The 16790-nt window shown below is 39.0% G+C and overlaps 1 protein-coding gene across 1 annotated transcript in view; it reads right to left on the bottom strand.

Annotated features, from left to right (window-relative positions):
* Positions 1–1744: 1744 nt before the first annotated feature.
* LOC101853867 (5'-AMP-activated protein kinase subunit gamma-2) overlaps positions 1745–16790 on the bottom strand; it is a gene marked incomplete in the record, with an annotated part of 273733 nt that continues 258687 nt past the window's right edge. The window contains 9 exon segments of the mRNA XM_035970895.1: positions 1745–5268; positions 6510–6603; positions 8752–8826; positions 9753–9836; positions 11808–11933; positions 13288–13368; positions 14153–14331; positions 15833–15878; positions 16580–16638. Of these exon segments, the coding sequence (XP_035826788.1) occupies positions 5192–5268; positions 6510–6603; positions 8752–8826; positions 9753–9836; positions 11808–11933; positions 13288–13368; positions 14153–14331; positions 15833–15878; positions 16580–16638 (821 nt within the window).

The following is a 16790-nucleotide window of genomic DNA, read 5'->3' on the forward strand; positions in this document are numbered from 1 at the left end:
ACCGCACTATCATACGTCTGTGTGACACAATTGTAGAACAGACCAAAAAGTTCTGTCCAGATGGTGGCACATTTTCCAAACCTGTACAAAAAGGACCAAGCACATGCTATCCGAGATGAGCAAAGAATATATCTTAACCTTCTGCGTCCTTAGCACATGATATTCTATATAATATTCATATATTCTTAAAAGCAGACTGACAAAATAAAATTTGGGACTTGAAAGTGAAAGTCCACAAAATGCCCATAACTGATCACTTTTTAGTTTGGTCAGAGCAAAGGCTCCAATCACTAGAGCTCAGCTATAAAATGACCCCTGCTATTTCAGAGAAACAGAATTCAAATTTGGGAGAAAACTCGTCTCTACCAGAAGTGACCGAGTGAGGAGGGGAGAGGGGAGACTTATTACATTCACTACTTTCAGTGGGCCTCATATAATAGGACTGGCCACAAACAAATCAAGGTGAAAATACAGTTACAGAAATGTCCCTGAATACTCCAAACAACCAGGGCAAGTATTAACACTGTCCTTTTTTCACATACATACAGAAACAATGCACACACACACACTTGGGTGCACAAAAATGAGTGCGCCCACACACAGCAGCCTGCAGCTACCCCACCACACAGAAGTCATTTCAGACACCTGACAAGGTCCTCACATGACCAAAATGGGCTGATAGCAATGTAAAATACGAAGTCAAACCAACAAGGGAGAAATGACAGACTCTAACTGACAAGCCAAGCCCTCACTGGCCGTTTAATTCCTCATGACGAAGCTGAACTACTGTGGAGCCCTCTGACAAACAGCTCCCAAAGACCAGACTGATGCTAACCCTTTATCAACAAACAATAATTTGTCATTAACATTAGTAAATTCAAGCAAAATACTAAGACTGTAATTAGGAGATTACACTACTTGTGCATAAGCACAATATCCTACTGGCATGAAAAAGTCATAAAAAAATGCTACCCCTTTGCCAGAGAGATTGTGATGTACCAATGGCACCTGGAACCACATTCCCGAAAGGGGGGGGAAGAGGGGGCACACCACCTGCCATAGAGATGGTAGATTATTTCTACTCAACCCACTTCAGTGAAAGAGTTGTCTTAATCTTCTTGCAAGAGTTGTTTGTAGGAGGACTCCACAGTACTGTGCTTGTAAAAGCTGAGATGAAGCAGCTGCCACCAAGAACGACTCCAACTACTACTTGCTCGAGCCAGAAAAAGCCCAGACGTGTCGTGTCGTTTCAACAAAATACTATTGAGGTAGGTGATGCTGGGCAGTCTAGCACGAATAGACAACACAATCCTCAGACATCTGCTAAAGACATTACAAATTTCCCCAACAACTCCCTCAACAAATTTGACAAACTTTTCCCACTTTTACACAATTTATAAAGGAACCTCTCATAAGGCACAAACACACGCATACTACTATTTGCAGTATGTGATATTACTTTTTCTTCTCCTGCTATTCTGGGCACCGCCTAACCCCCTCCCCCCAATCAATATAATAATATACTTCTTAACCCAGCAAAAAGAGAGAAAAACATTTTCAGAGGAATCAGACTGATAACTAATCTTTCCATCTGATGTGAGGACCACCAAAATCAGTCTTCTTGTATAGAAATTTGATCAGAAAGAAGCTCACTTGAACTTGAATGTATTATAAAGAATCTTCATTGTGGAGTCTTTTAGTTAGATGATGAATTATCTCTTTTATGCTTTCCTTTCTTTTTCACTTTTTATTCATTTCCATCGACTTCAACAACATGTGATCATTGTGTTGACTCTTCAACTTCATGTTCCATTCATCCAAACTGATCTTCCCCCAGGTTTTCCTTGGACTTTTCTTCTTTCCTTTGTGTTTTCTACTTTGCAAAGACATTTGCTCGATGTCAATGTAAGAATCACACTGATCACAAAGGCTCGAGACGCCTTGAGAGATTTGGCATTTCTGCATTTCTCAGGGTGAAACGTTTCGTCTCTCCTCAGTTCATCATTACCAAAAGTCTCCTTGCTTTCAACTTAACAATTTTCATCTTTTACATTTCTTTTTTTCTTCTTTTTTTCTCAGAGTTCTGAATTTTGTCATCTCTGCTTGCTCCTGTTTCTTGACAGCAAGAACCCCAGGTGCACTACAATCTGAAGTGAAAACTTGTAACTAAAATAGTCTTTTTGTTCTGTACCAGTCCCAGAGCTTAGTTGCCATAAAGTCAACAGTAGAGCAGTGTCCTCATTGTTGTGTAACTAAACTATACATACTGCCAGGAGGTGCCCACAGAACCACCCTTTTCCCAGTATCTACTTCTGGAGACAGACAGGAAACAAGGCAGTGACTAGCATCTCAGCTTTCATTGTGCGTAAGCTCTTGGTAATGCTTTTTTCAAACTGCTTAGTGTAAGACTTTACCAATACGCCTTTCTGAAAAGTGACATAAATGACAAAGCCTTAGCCTGAGCAGTTGACCTGATACATCACCCATTTTCAATACAAACAAGAGTGTTCTGGGGCAAAACAGCATTCAAAAGCACAGACAGCCCACCAGCAACATCAACCCAAGTGAAATCAGCCTGTCAAAGAGTGTGAAGTCATTTCATAGAGCAGTCTAAAGTCATTTGATAAAGCAGTCTAGAAACTTTTTACAGCAAAAGAGCATCATGGAATGGGACATATGGTTATCAACAGCAGGCAACATTTCTCATTCTTCCTATCCCATCATAATATATATATATATATATGCATATATACTTGAACTACAGGTCTCCTCAACAGCTGTGCCTTCCGCACACTCACTCTCTCACATACACAACAGCACATGAGATCTGCCACCACCTAAATACAATCTGGTTCCAACACAAGTTTATGCACTGTACAAAGTCGATAATAAATGTAACAAACTAGTTTATATTCTATGATCAGTTGGAGCTATATATCTGCTCGTGAGTACAAGGAGGAGGGGAATTTTGGCACTGCGTATCAATGTGTTGAGAGACCCACAGAGAGGAACTCTTTTTCTCCCTCCTCTCAACAAGCATAACTATGTCCAGACATTTAGAAATCACACAGGCCTTGCATTAACCGCACTCAGGTCAAATACAGACTACACACAAATCCATAAGGGATGACACTGTTTCTCAACATTCCTGTTGAGTCCATAGACAGATCAGACAAAAGATCAAACAAGCTTTCTATGACTATCGAAAGTCATTCAGCTTTTTTCATCTTTTTTGTTCATGGACCATCCAAAAACAAAGTGGAAACTTTATATTTAGACCGGCTTCCAAAAATACCAGCACTAACTGAATCAAGAGAAAAAAGGGGGTTTTTTTTGTGTTTTTTTTTTTTCTTTTCTAAAAATAGGTAACTTACAAGTATCAAGGAACTTGAAATTGCGTCACCCACAAACTTGGCTTTACTTATTAGACCAACACATGTAGTAACAACAGCTGATTGTTTCCTGTGCCCTTCCCTCTCTTTAACAAATTATGCTTTGCCAAGTCAGCAACTAGTCACCTTGGACAGCTCTTGGGAAAAGAAACAAAGAGAGAGGTAGGTAGGAGGGAAAAACAAAAGAAATCAAAGTAAATCAAAGTATCAAGTCCATATCCATTAGAGTACAATTTCATCATCAGCCAATTTTTAAAAAATGCAATGTCTCCCAGTTCCTTACACAAATAAGATTTAAAATGTAGAATGAATTTATGTTAAGATGTTTTCAAAAGCCAAGCAAAGTCCAGGGACAGAAGAGAGCCAATAACATTCGTGTTAAGTCCAGAAGACATCAGCTGCCCTCTGCTAAGACAAGCCACCATGATCCAGCTCAATAAGCCTCAACCAGAAAAGACAGGCTGGCAACAGACTGTATAGACATGAATGCAATAAATGCAAAGACTCAGGATTACAGATTCTCTTTTGTTTTTTTCCTCACCATCTGCTCTCTCAAAAAAAGACAAACTGTACACTGCAGTTGCAGCAAAATCACACACACATACACACCTACAGACACAAGCAGGAAACAAATACAAAATTCAAACATTTGTCCAGTGAGCAAACTTCCGCCTCTATCCAGACAATTTAAAGAGTGATATCACTACTTTTACTTTTGCATTTATTAAGAAGCATGTATTGCCTTTCATACACACATATATTTGCATATCAAAAGTGAACTACACGTCCGTCTCATCACTTTAGCAAAACAGATACAGGAAGTGCACACAATGCGGATTATTGAAGTCATGCCGACATGTCATTCAATACACTGAAATTCACTGAAAACTGCTAGTTCTCTTAATGATTTTGATATACAAGGCAGCATCATTCTTCGAAAATTCGCATTGTCCGCTCACCCAATTACAGTAATTTCATCTCATCTCTTGTGGGGTCTCTCTACACATGACCCCAACCACCCCTGAACCCTAACCGTTTCTCTTTAGTCAGGGTCACGAGTTACAAATTTAAAAAAAAAAAAAAAGAAATCATTAAGGAGCCATTTTCCCTCTTTCGGGTACAAATTTGCCACAGACAAAACAGGGTGGGCAACCAAGTAGTCTTAACATTTGTTAATCACCAATCCCAGCATGCCTTAAATGAGATTATGACGTCGACAAATTTGTCAAGACATCCACACAATCAGCAGAATGCAGAGGCAGTCTGAGGGGAATATTTCCTGTGCGAATACCTGCATGTACAAACTGAGTTTCTCCTTTGTGTAGAAGCAAACAGTTCATAGCACACAGGCTGCTTGCTTGCCTGTTGATAGCCATCCCAGACAACTGTTCCGTCATACGCGCACATCTGCACACCTTAACCAAATTCTCAAGTCCACTCTGTCAGCAGCCAGCAGCCAAACATGAGATCACAACCCCGTCATCTAAACCAATACATTAACCAGGATGTCTCCTACACTCCCAGCCCCACAAAAAAGTGTGTACACAGAAGAAATTATCTCCAACCACCAGCCAACGTCCTGGAGATGAGATCACAAAAATGACCGTCCAGCGAGCCCTTGTTTTCCTCGCTGTGTATTTGTTAAAATCTCCTTTCAGCCCTCCAACATCCATCTACAACTCTTTCACATAACTTCAATACAGCGCGGACTAGAAATCCCTAGTAATCCAGTCCTGCCTCTCCAGCTTGTGCTCCCCAAAGTTTAAACACCATCATCACAGCCAGCATTGTGTAGAACATCAGGAGGAAAGCGGGGGTCCTTCAGCTGCACTCTGAGCCATGGCCTCCTCCTCCTCCGGGCTCTTCGTCACCTCGGCTAGCGTTAGAAAAAACAGAGAGAGCAAAAAGTTAGGACATACTATTTGATACTTGAAAACATCAATGAACGGAGAAAGCAAAATTTAAGAAATATTTGATCCTTGAAAATATAGAAGAATATAGAAAGCAAAAGTTACGACATAATATTTGATCCTTGAAGACACAGAAAAGCAAAAAAAGCAAAATTTATTAACATTCTTTGACCCTTTTTCATTACAGAAAAAATAGGAGAACAACAAAATTTAAAATTACCACATATCAGATCCTTCAAAACAGAGAGGATAACAGAGAAAGCAAAAGTTACGACAAATATCCAATCCTACTTTTTCATACAAATTTAGCCAGGAGAACAGACAAAGCGAGTTACAATGTATTTTATCCTTCATTATACAAAAAGAAGAAGAGAACAGAGACATGAAAACAAGAACTTGATAAATAAGAATTTCAAAAGGCCTGCAATTCACATTCTTATTGGAAGACATCCTTGTCTGAGCATAAAAAAATAACCACGGGAAATTTAAAAAAGTTTTGGGGAGTGGAAACAGATGACAATTCAATTGAATAGCAAGTCTAAACAATAAAAAAAAGTGTGCAAACCCAAAACATGACCGTAATTAACACATTATTGAGAAAAGGGAAACTGACCAACAGAAAGAACACACAGTGCACACAAGAAGTTAATAATGAGCTATCAATGATATATTGAAAATATTTTGAGGTAATAGAAAAAAATTAAACCTTCAGAAAAGGTACACATAAGTCTGCCCTCTCATTCCCCATAAATAGATGTGAACTGAGGCATTTTATGTTTGTATACTTCACAAAGCTAAGCGTTCTTTTAAATTTTTTTTCAAGAATAAAGAGAGACTAGTTGAAAAAGAAAATTTGATATCACTGTAAGTCATGCAAGAAGAAACAATGGGGATTACCAGACCGTTGTGTAAGACAACTTCAAACAGTGATTTACATATACAGGAAAAGCGATAAAAAAGATTAAGTTTTGCCCAACTCGGACTAAACTGGTGGCCAGAAAACTTAAGTAAAGAAAAAGATTCGCAGAAAAAACATTCACAGAAAAGCTTGCAAACCGATTGACTACTTAATGTAAGACTCAACCATACGCCATTTTAAAAAGTGACGTATGACGACGAAGTCAAGATGAAAATGTATATCACCACAAAGGACGTACAACTAAATGTCAAAAGATCTTTTAAAAAGAGAGACAAAGACTCGACTCACTCATTGGCCGCACGATGATATAGTTGAGCAGGTCAGACAAGGAAACAATTCCCTTGACTCCATCGTTCTCGTCAGTGACCACCAATCGGTGAACCTGGACACACAACAGGTACAAATTGAGGTTATGTCTTAATTTATTTATTTTAATAAAATTAATGTAGGTGTTTTTTAGTTTTAGTAGAGGTTTTACAGCACTCGCAACTGCATAAGGTCATATGAGTGACAGAAGATTAGAGGTGTTACAAGAGAGAAACAAACATAAAAAAGAAGAAGGGGAGATAAGGACGATAGATGTTTCATAGGAAAGAAGAAGCAAACCACACCAGAGCACCCGCCAACACCCACGTAGGTGTTTTTACGCCCCATTCGATAATTTAGATCATTTAGGCGGGGGCGGGCTTCTGGCCATGCTTCGCCAACGGCAACCCGAGCAGAGAGGGACATAACATTCCAACAGAGAGGCCGAGATACTCTATAGAAATTTCCTCCCCCACTCAGGAATTGAACTTTAATATCTTGCGTGCAAAAGCGAAATGCTTAACTGCAACACCACTGATGCTGGTCAACTCAAGATTAGTGATAGCTGAATCAAGATTTACAAAAAAAAAAGAGTTTAAAAAAAAAGTATGTAATATTATACGTCAACGTGGACACGATTTTAATGATGACCTTGCCTGTCTGCACCAGTCTAGGCTGGGTGAGATGCATCATCCTAACAGACAGATGGTGATACTCGCTTTTCAAAAAAACTTTCACCATGCGGGAATGTTCTTGTTATCGATCCAGTCACCATGTGGGAATCAAACACATAACTTCTGCCTACAACAGTGAAGGACCTAACCATTCATCCGCAGACACCAGTAACCAATGTCTCATAGCTCACTGTCAAGTTCACCTACCATAACACACCCACAATTCATTCTAAATTTTCTGTGAATAACAATCTTTACTCAAGCTGCTAAGCACTCGACAACCACCAACTAACATAGATTAGTGCTTTTAACTCCCCAATCTTCAGAATACTTAACAACTAAAATCACAAAAATTAAAAGCAAAATGAATCAATTCATAATAATGTGGGAAAAAAAATCAAACTATGTCCATTTCTTTCTCCGTACTTTTCAAAGTGCAGTGCCAAACTTGATAACACGACAACATTTTTTGAGCGAAACAATTATTTCAGAAGTGAGAACATCATTATGGTCTTAGCGTTTACAGGGGACTTCACATTCATATTATTCAGGCTAATATCATGGCATTCTGGGCCAAACAATATAAAAGCCACATAGCTGATGTGGATACAGAAAAGGAGTCTAAATAGAGGACATGGGGCAGAACACCTGCAAACCACCCACATTTAAACTTTAAATTTAAAGAAATGTAATTGACACCTGTGATCAGACCCACATTCATCACTAAATTTTCGCTTTTGCTCAATACTCAGGAAGACATCTCAGCTGGTCATTGAGCACATTCAGGAAAAGAATTATCTCCCTTCAATTGCTACAAGCACAGACTCCTGCTTTATGATTACAGAGAAAACTTATTACGAGTTCAACCACTGAATTACTCCTTGCATTTTGCAACAGCGGTAAGTACTTTTGGGCTTGACTGCAGAGGCTTTGACAGCTATGACTAGTTCATTTTGGTTTGTCCATTGTTCAAGCAGGATAAAAACAAATCACACTGTGTAATATTCTCAGTTCTAGAAATAGGGCGACTAACAGAATCTAAATACCTGTTAATGAATGATTTTTTTTATAACTGAGGTTCTGACACCCTTTCTGTTGACCCATAGTGTGTTCAAAAAAAAGGGGGAGTTTACAGCATACACCTAAAACATTGACAAAGTTTCACTATTAACTATATTCACCATCACTACACTTTATGTTTCTGAAGTTAATCCTATCCAATCAACAGCAACATAAAGATAATACTCTCAACAGATAAGGGGGAAAAAAGGGAACGATGGCAAAACAAAGTAACACTGAATCCTACAGACATAATGTATAGCCGGTCACAGGAAATCATGAAACCTTGCTGAGCGGATGGTCGGCAGGTTTTCTGGTGTGGTTTGCTTCTTCTTTTCTATAATACATCTATCGTCCTTATCTCTCCTTCGTATTTTTGAAAATGTTACTTTCAAGTGACAGGTCTAATCTTCGGCTCTTACAAGACCTTGCTGTGTTGCAAGTACCACAAAACTCTTGCTAAAATTTTGGAAAACCCTTGCTGGACTCACCTCAGCTTTTACAATTTTCTCCATGACCATCTGCAGTGTGTCAGTGGGCCGACACTTGGCTACCACATCGGCCTGCTGGGAGACAAACGAAGACACCGTGAATAAATCATTTCATCACCTCAGCAACAATTGTTATATCTGTTTTTTTCCTCCCACATTATACAGAGAACAACTTATGCACAATGATGCACAAAAGATCAAGTCAGATGAAAGACAGAAATTGAGAAAAGACAGGAGTATTCATTAAAAAAAGAAAGACTTAACAGCAACATTATTTCATCCGTCAATTTTCCTCAGCTATTGTTTCCAACAGAAAGCCACATAACACTATGGGTAACATCAATTCACCAAGACTGGCCCAAAATCCATGACTGAACCACATAGTATATAATGTATAATGTGCCAAAGGGAATGGTGAATATTTGCTTTGCTTTTGCACATGTCTGATATTTTATTCTAGTATCAAAAGCCAGAATATGAAGAATTCATTTTTTTTGGGTCTTATTCAAATAGAGCACGTACACCGAATAGACATCCCAAAACAAAATCAATATGGTTTTAGAGAAAAGAAGAATATTCATTTGTAACTTTCTTGTCACTATCCATCATGTCCATTAGTAAATCATGCAAGACCATCTAGACTTTTTTCATTCATCTCTAACAAATAGACACCCCAGACTCTAGTGCGAAGGCTGCTGTTTACCGCAGGTTCTCAAGGCTCCCACAGTGTTTTGGCCCAATATTTCCTTCCCCCAGACATTCTATACCGACAGCATTTGATTATTCAACAATTGATGAGAAAATAAATAGTGGTCTTAAAAAAGGTAAAGAATACTAATGATATAAAAAGCCACTTAAATGTTGTTGATGGCCTATGCTTCACTGGGAGTTAAAAAGGGCAACAGAGAGAGAGAAAACAAGCCACTTTCAGAACACTTTGAGCAATTGCCTGATGTTTTATAGAGGAAGCAACACATTAAGCATACTCTGAACGTTCTCACCTCATTATTGACTGTTGTGCGTCGCTTGAGAGCTTCCCCTAGTGAGATCTCCAGGTTATTGTAGCTTTTGTCTGCTGCCAAGTTCTGTGGACACAGCAAAGGAAGTACATGTCACAACTGTACAATATTTATGTATGACAGTCCACTTAATAAATCACTCGAGTAATCCGAAAACAACAATAAACCAAAAGAAAAAACTCCACAATTTTTTTCATTCTATATGAACAACCTCTCTAAACCAAAACTTGCCACAACTGAAGAAAATCGGTCAGTCCCACAAATTTCCATTTAAGTGGATTGTATCAAAAGAAAGACAGACTTCTTCCCAAACAGCTGAAGAGGAGTCAGAGGGCCAGTACCCCAAAGTTTTCTTTTATACTTTTGCTAACCATCTAATTTTTAAAAATAAAAATTTGTGTGTTATATATATATTTTTTCAAAGTAGGTGTTCTTACGCCCTCCATCTACATATTTAAAATAATTAAGGAAGGGAGCTTCCAACCCTGCCTGTCAGGGCCAACCTGGGCTGAGAGGAACACAACATCCTAACAGAAAGACTGAAATACTCAAAAAACATTCTCCCCACTCTGGAATAGAACTCCGGTCTCCTGTGTACGACAGAGAAGTGCATAACCGCTACACAACAAATGCCAGTCACTAACCACCCTCGATGTCAGAATATATAAAGCTCACTAGGCACACCGGATAGGACCCTGACATCAATGGAGACATTGATGACATAACCTGAGCCTAAGTAAATAATAGGAAGGGCCACACAGATACCCAAAGGGCCCACAAACAAGGTCAGCGCCCGACTAACGAGCACCATCAAATAAAACACATTACTCACGATATAATTACTATATCGACGGCTGAGTGTAAGAGTATGTCTCCTTATGCGTGACGCGATGTCTCGCGTTGCGTGTGTTCCTTGCCGTTTCAAAATCAATCAAGTAAGATTATAATTATTATAAAGAACCTGACTCCTTACACGCGACAAGACGTCTTAACTGCGCGCGACAGTCGCCTGTGATCAGTCTGTGTAGCGATCAAGACCTCGTCGGTTTAAAGCATCACCATTGGTCTAAACACCGAGCCAACGAGTGCCGGTCGACACGCCAAGTAGGTGGTGAGTGATGCGGTCCCTAATAAGGATACACACATCGCGACTCATCGCTAGCAACTGCCGAGCAAAACGCGATGTCACATCACACAAAAGGAAACATAGGCCAAGACTCCACCTTACATCATTTTGAAAAGTCTTACACTGAGTAGTTAATATGTGTAGTAAAGGTATATGCTACACTCAGAATTTTACATGTGATACATCTTACCATTTCATAGAGCTTACTCAAGTAACTTCAGTAAAAGGTTGAAAGAAAAAAAGAGACAACACTTTTACTCTACTAAAGATAACATCACTAATTAGACACTACTCTTGGAACTTTCAAGCATTTCTCCAACAAATCTAAAAGCTGAGCTCTGTTTATTTGTGCATGCAAGAAAAGAGAAGTACATTTTTTAGTTTTAGTTTTAGTAGAGGTTTTACAACGCTCGCAACTGCATAATGTCATAGAGAAGTGCATTACACAATAGAGGTTATTCAGTGCAGAAACAAGTAAGACAGATAGACAGACACACAGACAGACAGACAGAAAGATCAGTAGGAAAGAAAAGTAGGACCTACCAATGGTACTCTCTAACCACCCATAAAAGCTAAACCAGTGACAGCTAATTTAGTTAATAGTAAGACTTTTACGGCACCTGCAACACAATAAGGTCATATATATGCCGAAGATTAGAGGTGTTACAAGAGAGTAACAAACACAAAAAAGAAGGAGGATAGATAAAGACAATAGATGTTTGATAGGAAAGAAGAAGCAAACCACAACAGAGCACCCGCCAACCACCCACAGAGGTGTTACAAGAGAGTAACAAACACAAAAAAGGAGAAGAGATCAGGATGATAGATGTTTGATAGGGAAAAAAGGAGCAAACCACACTAGAGCACCCGTCAACCACCAACAGCGACAGTTACAGTTGCGTGCGACTTACAATGACATCAAACTTGGCGTAGATGTTGACGACCTGCCCTGAGCTCGTGTCAACGACGGGTAATGCTGATATCCGGTGGTCCACAAACAAGGTCAGTGCCTGGATCAACGGGGTCTCTAAGGTTGCCTGCAAGCACAAAGACAATAATCAGTGTTGTCATATTTTAGTATTTGTAATAGTTTTACCCCGGCACTTGCAACACAGGTGAAAATTTGAGGTGTTATAAGAGAGAAAGAAAAACACAAAAGAGAAGGAGAGGTAAGTTATAGTTTTAGTAGGAGTTTTACGGCACTTGCAACACAATAAGCTCATATAAGTGCCGAAGATTAGAGGTGTTACAAGAGAGTAACAAACACAAAAAAGAAGGAGGGTAGATAGACAAGATAGATTTTTTATAGGAAAGAAGAAGCAAACCAAACCAGAGCCCCTGCCAACCACCCACGAAGAGAGGTAAGGACCACAGATATTAGATAGGAAAAAAAAAAAGGAGCAAACCACTCAGAGCACCTGCCAACCACCCACCAGAAGCATCAGTGTCATGCGTCACACACAAAAGCATTATCTCACACACCAAATAATAAAATAACAGTGATCTCCTGCCCTCACACTGTCAGACGAGCAAACAATTTATTTGAGTAAAGAGTGAAAAGAGCGCACTGACCCGATAATAATAAATAATTCTTGCCCCGACCACATTTTACATGAAGAAGAATAAAGTAAACAAAAAGAAATCCTTTACATTACTGGTCCAAGGTACAGAAACACTCAAATGTTGACGATTGAAGTAAAACAACTTTTGAAAAACAAAAAGCAGCAGCATACACAGAGCCTATCCATTACATCATAGACACCTGCCATTCTAAAAAAAACACAACCCAATACTGAAAAAAGCAGCAGACGGAGCACATAAAACAGATGGGGGGGGGAGAGAAATCTTGCATTTACAATTCATTTTTTCAAGCAAATAAGTATCTAATTACAATAAAAACGACAAGTCTTCACATGGAAGGAACAAAGATTACCCCCTACTGCTGAATAAAACATGCACATTATTCTGTAAGTCTGGTGTTCTTGGTGGGCGTCTACACACCCCCCCCCCCAAACAAAAACAAATACACACACACACCCCCCCCCCAACAAAAACAAATACACACACACACACCACCACCATCGTCCCCATTAGTAAATGACAGCTACCTCCCATGCCCCAAACAAGCAGGAGGAGAAGATATCATGTGTCAACAGACTACTGACAATAAACACAGCAGTGGGAGAAGTCTTCGAGAGAAATAGGAAGCTTAACCCCCGCCCCTCCAACCCCAAAAAACCCCCCAAAACTGAAGTATAAACACACAAAACACTAGAGAGTCGGCAGCAGCAGGGGAGATAAAAAATCTCAGCTCTGATAGAGGATCATCACACTACACCACACAGGCCACCAAACTCTTATTGAGCAGCAGTGCACACATAAATCACTTACAGTGATCACATTACTGAAGGTTCCAATTTCCAATTCTTTGATTGATTTTGTCATGAAAGAAGGCCTGGGTAGTTCTTTTATCTGCAAAAACAAAAACAAATCAAGTTAGTATTGAAGTCTCTGGGCACCTTTGGATTTCACTCCGTTCTCAGCAGTCTGATCTCAGATGCAGGACAAAGGATACCCAATAGAGCCAAGCGAATGTAGGTGGCAGAGTAAATAGGAGAACCAACATTTGGGCTATGCAGCACAAAGAGCATACACTGTAGGCAAATTCTAATTCACTTACATGAAAGATAGAGGGACATGAAACAAACCCGCTACATTACTCAAAACCAAATAAAACTTCTACGCATTTTAGAGCATTTCGAAGAAGCTGACAGACATGACATTTGCTAAGCAATTGTAACTTGGATTCCCCCCCCCCCCAACAGCACAGAAGTGCAACAAAATGTAGAACTCTGATAACGTCCTTGACTTATCAGTTCTCATGGCTCATCATAACTGAACATAGTTGTACTGATTCACCAAGAAATGTTGTGAAGGAGAGTGGGGCACATAGCACTAGTCTGAGCTCACCTCTCTTATATAAACAGAAAATAAGCAAGTCCATTTTTTTTCACTAGATCAAACAGACTTACTAATAACATCAAGAAAAATAATCTATAATAATAATAATAATAAACAGCATTTGCATAGTGCAAATACCCACTCAACTGTAAGCTCTATGTGCTTTACAATCTATATTATTACCTCAGGAAACCTGATACCATTCTAAAACAATCTCAACTCTCTGGCAAGCATTCAGAACAAACATTCAAAACAAACTTATAGCACTTTGAACAATTTGGAAGCCTCGACTCACATATAGGTGCAGGAAGCGCAGGATGCGTTTGTGTGTGAGGATGTAGATGGCATTGCCGGTCGTCTCGTCAATCACTGGCAGGCGATGCACGTGGCTCTCAACCAGCTTCTTGACTGCGTCAAACAGACTCGCGTCGGGACCTATGCTCACAAATGGTCTCTGCTGCTCCTTCAACACTTCTGATAAAATGTTAAAAAAACAAACAAACAAACAAAAACGCATTACCAAACAAATTTTCTTCAAAGAAATGTAAACAAAAAAATCCCCAAAACCTTTTCAATTCTAGGTCAACAACAATTTACAGAAAGAAAAAAAAAAAAGGACTTAAAAAGGAACAACAACATTGACCAAAATGGATTTTAAAAAAACAAAAAAACTTTTGGACCTGATACATAAAAGACATTTTATTACCATAAAATCATTGCTTCATTGTTGGGAGATAAAAGGAACGCCTCGACACCATAAAGAGAGCGATAAAAAGGCAAGAAGAACAGTCAGACATAATGGATAGTAGATAGATGACAAAGAAGCCAGGAACAGTAAACCAGAAGCACTCTCCACTCCCCCTCCCACGTCCTCATCTAACAGTCCATACACGTGTACGCACACACACACAAACTCATATACACACACTTAGACAAACAAACGTAGCCCATTGATCCAAAGGAGATCAATAGGGCGATGACTCAGCCTCATCTGATGTGACCACGATACATCTGACCATCTGCCGTCGGTCCACACACACACACACACACACACACAAACAGTTGTGTGATCTCAAATGTTCAATCATTACATGGCCTGCCCGACTTCTTACCGTACCACTCTACATACTTTTAATATTATTTTATAACAGATGTTTAGTTTTAGCTTTAGTATGAGTTTCACAGTACTTGCAATGCAATAAGGTCATATATGTACCGAAAATAAGAGGAGTTGCAAGAGAATGCCAAACACAGAAAAAAAAAAAAGAGGAGAGATAAGGACAATAGATGTTCGAGAAGAAAGAAGGAGCAAACTACACCAGAGTACCCGCCAACCACCCAAACAACAGATGTCTTCAGAAAAAAATGAAGTTAAAAAAAAAAAGAAGGAAGAATGGAAGAGAGAAGACAAACTAGGAGTGGCATTTTCTCTTTACCCCTTGAATTACTTTTGCTCTGCTTGTCAAAGCAATTAAGTTGTGAAAAAAACAACCAATGTTGCACATACACACAAGGTAAGTATCCTCTTACTAAAACCACGACAATTTCTTTACATGAAACAAAAACTACCACCTACTGTCAATAAAGCATGTACACAATTCTATTAATCTGGTGTTCTTGGTGGGTGTTTTGCCCCCTCCCCTACAAACTCCCCTTACTGACACACACAAAAGATCAATAAGTAAGAGTTTGGATCTTTGAAAAATGTTTTTTTATATAAGAGTTTTATGGCACTTGCATCACAATTAGGTCATATCAGAGCCGAAAATTAGAAGAGTTACAAGAAAGTAAAAATCACACACAAGATAACGATAGATGTTTCACAGGAAAGAAAGATCAAACCATACCAAAGCACCCATCAACCACCCATGAATGTGATTAGAAATCAGGCTTTGACGAAAGACAGATATAAGTACCCCACTCAAATTTTTTTTCTCAATGACAAACGGGGGCAACAACTGAAAGTGCCACTAACCTCTCCAGTTGACAATTCTGTGGTCCTCCAGCTCATCCATGCGTGCCTGGGAAGTGAAACAGTTTAGTTTTTATAAGAGTTTTATGGCACTTGCAACACAATAAGGTCAAATAAGCGCCGAAGATTAGAAAAGTTACAAAAGAGTAACAAACAAAAAAAAAGGAGGAAAGATAATGACAATAGATGTTTGATAGGAAAGAAGGAGCAAACCACACCAGAGCACCCGCCAACCACCCATAAAGTGAAACAGTTGGACATTTAAATATAATTGGAGTTAAAGAGAACAACACAGACATAATAAGTCTTATGTTTTAGTTTAGCTTTTTTTTTTTTAAATTCAAAAGCACTCACCAAAAGAATATTCCAGACAGATGCAATTAAAGACAGTATGCTATGGAAGTAACCAAACTTTGGCGCCCACTTTCTTGCTTATTTTACTGCTGAAACCAGGTGACCCCCTCACCACTCTCAGTTGCAAATATCTTGACTTCTATTCAAATGGGTTTAGTTTTTTAAATTTCAACGATAGGTAGACAAATGAACAAGCTTTAAAATGATACCAATAACTCTATATGCCCAGAAAATGACAATCGCATAATTCCACAGCGTTGTGACACAAATAATCTATAAACTTTGAGGCTTTGACATACACTTGTTAAGTGACCAGACAGCACATGTAAAATTATTATATCAATAATTTTTTTGATGCAGTAAAAACAAAAATAGTTTTGGCTAGAGAGCACTTACCACTGGAGACTTGTAATATCTTTTGAGGATGTTGATGAAGTCTGTAATGGTCAGCATTCCTGAGAGGAAAAAACAACACACAAAACTTCAGAACAAAGTTTGTTTTAGTAAGAGTTTTATGGCACGTGCAACAAAATTAGGCCATATAAATGTTGAAGATAAGGAAGTTAAGGTGTTAGATGTAAAAAAAAAAGGGGGGGGGGAGAAAATC

This window comes from Aplysia californica, unplaced genomic scaffold (genome assembly GCF_000002075.1).
Source record: "Aplysia californica isolate F4 #8 unplaced genomic scaffold, AplCal3.0 scaffold00335, whole genome shotgun sequence".
Taxonomy (NCBI): Eukaryota; Metazoa; Mollusca; class Gastropoda; order Aplysiida; family Aplysiidae; genus Aplysia; species Aplysia californica.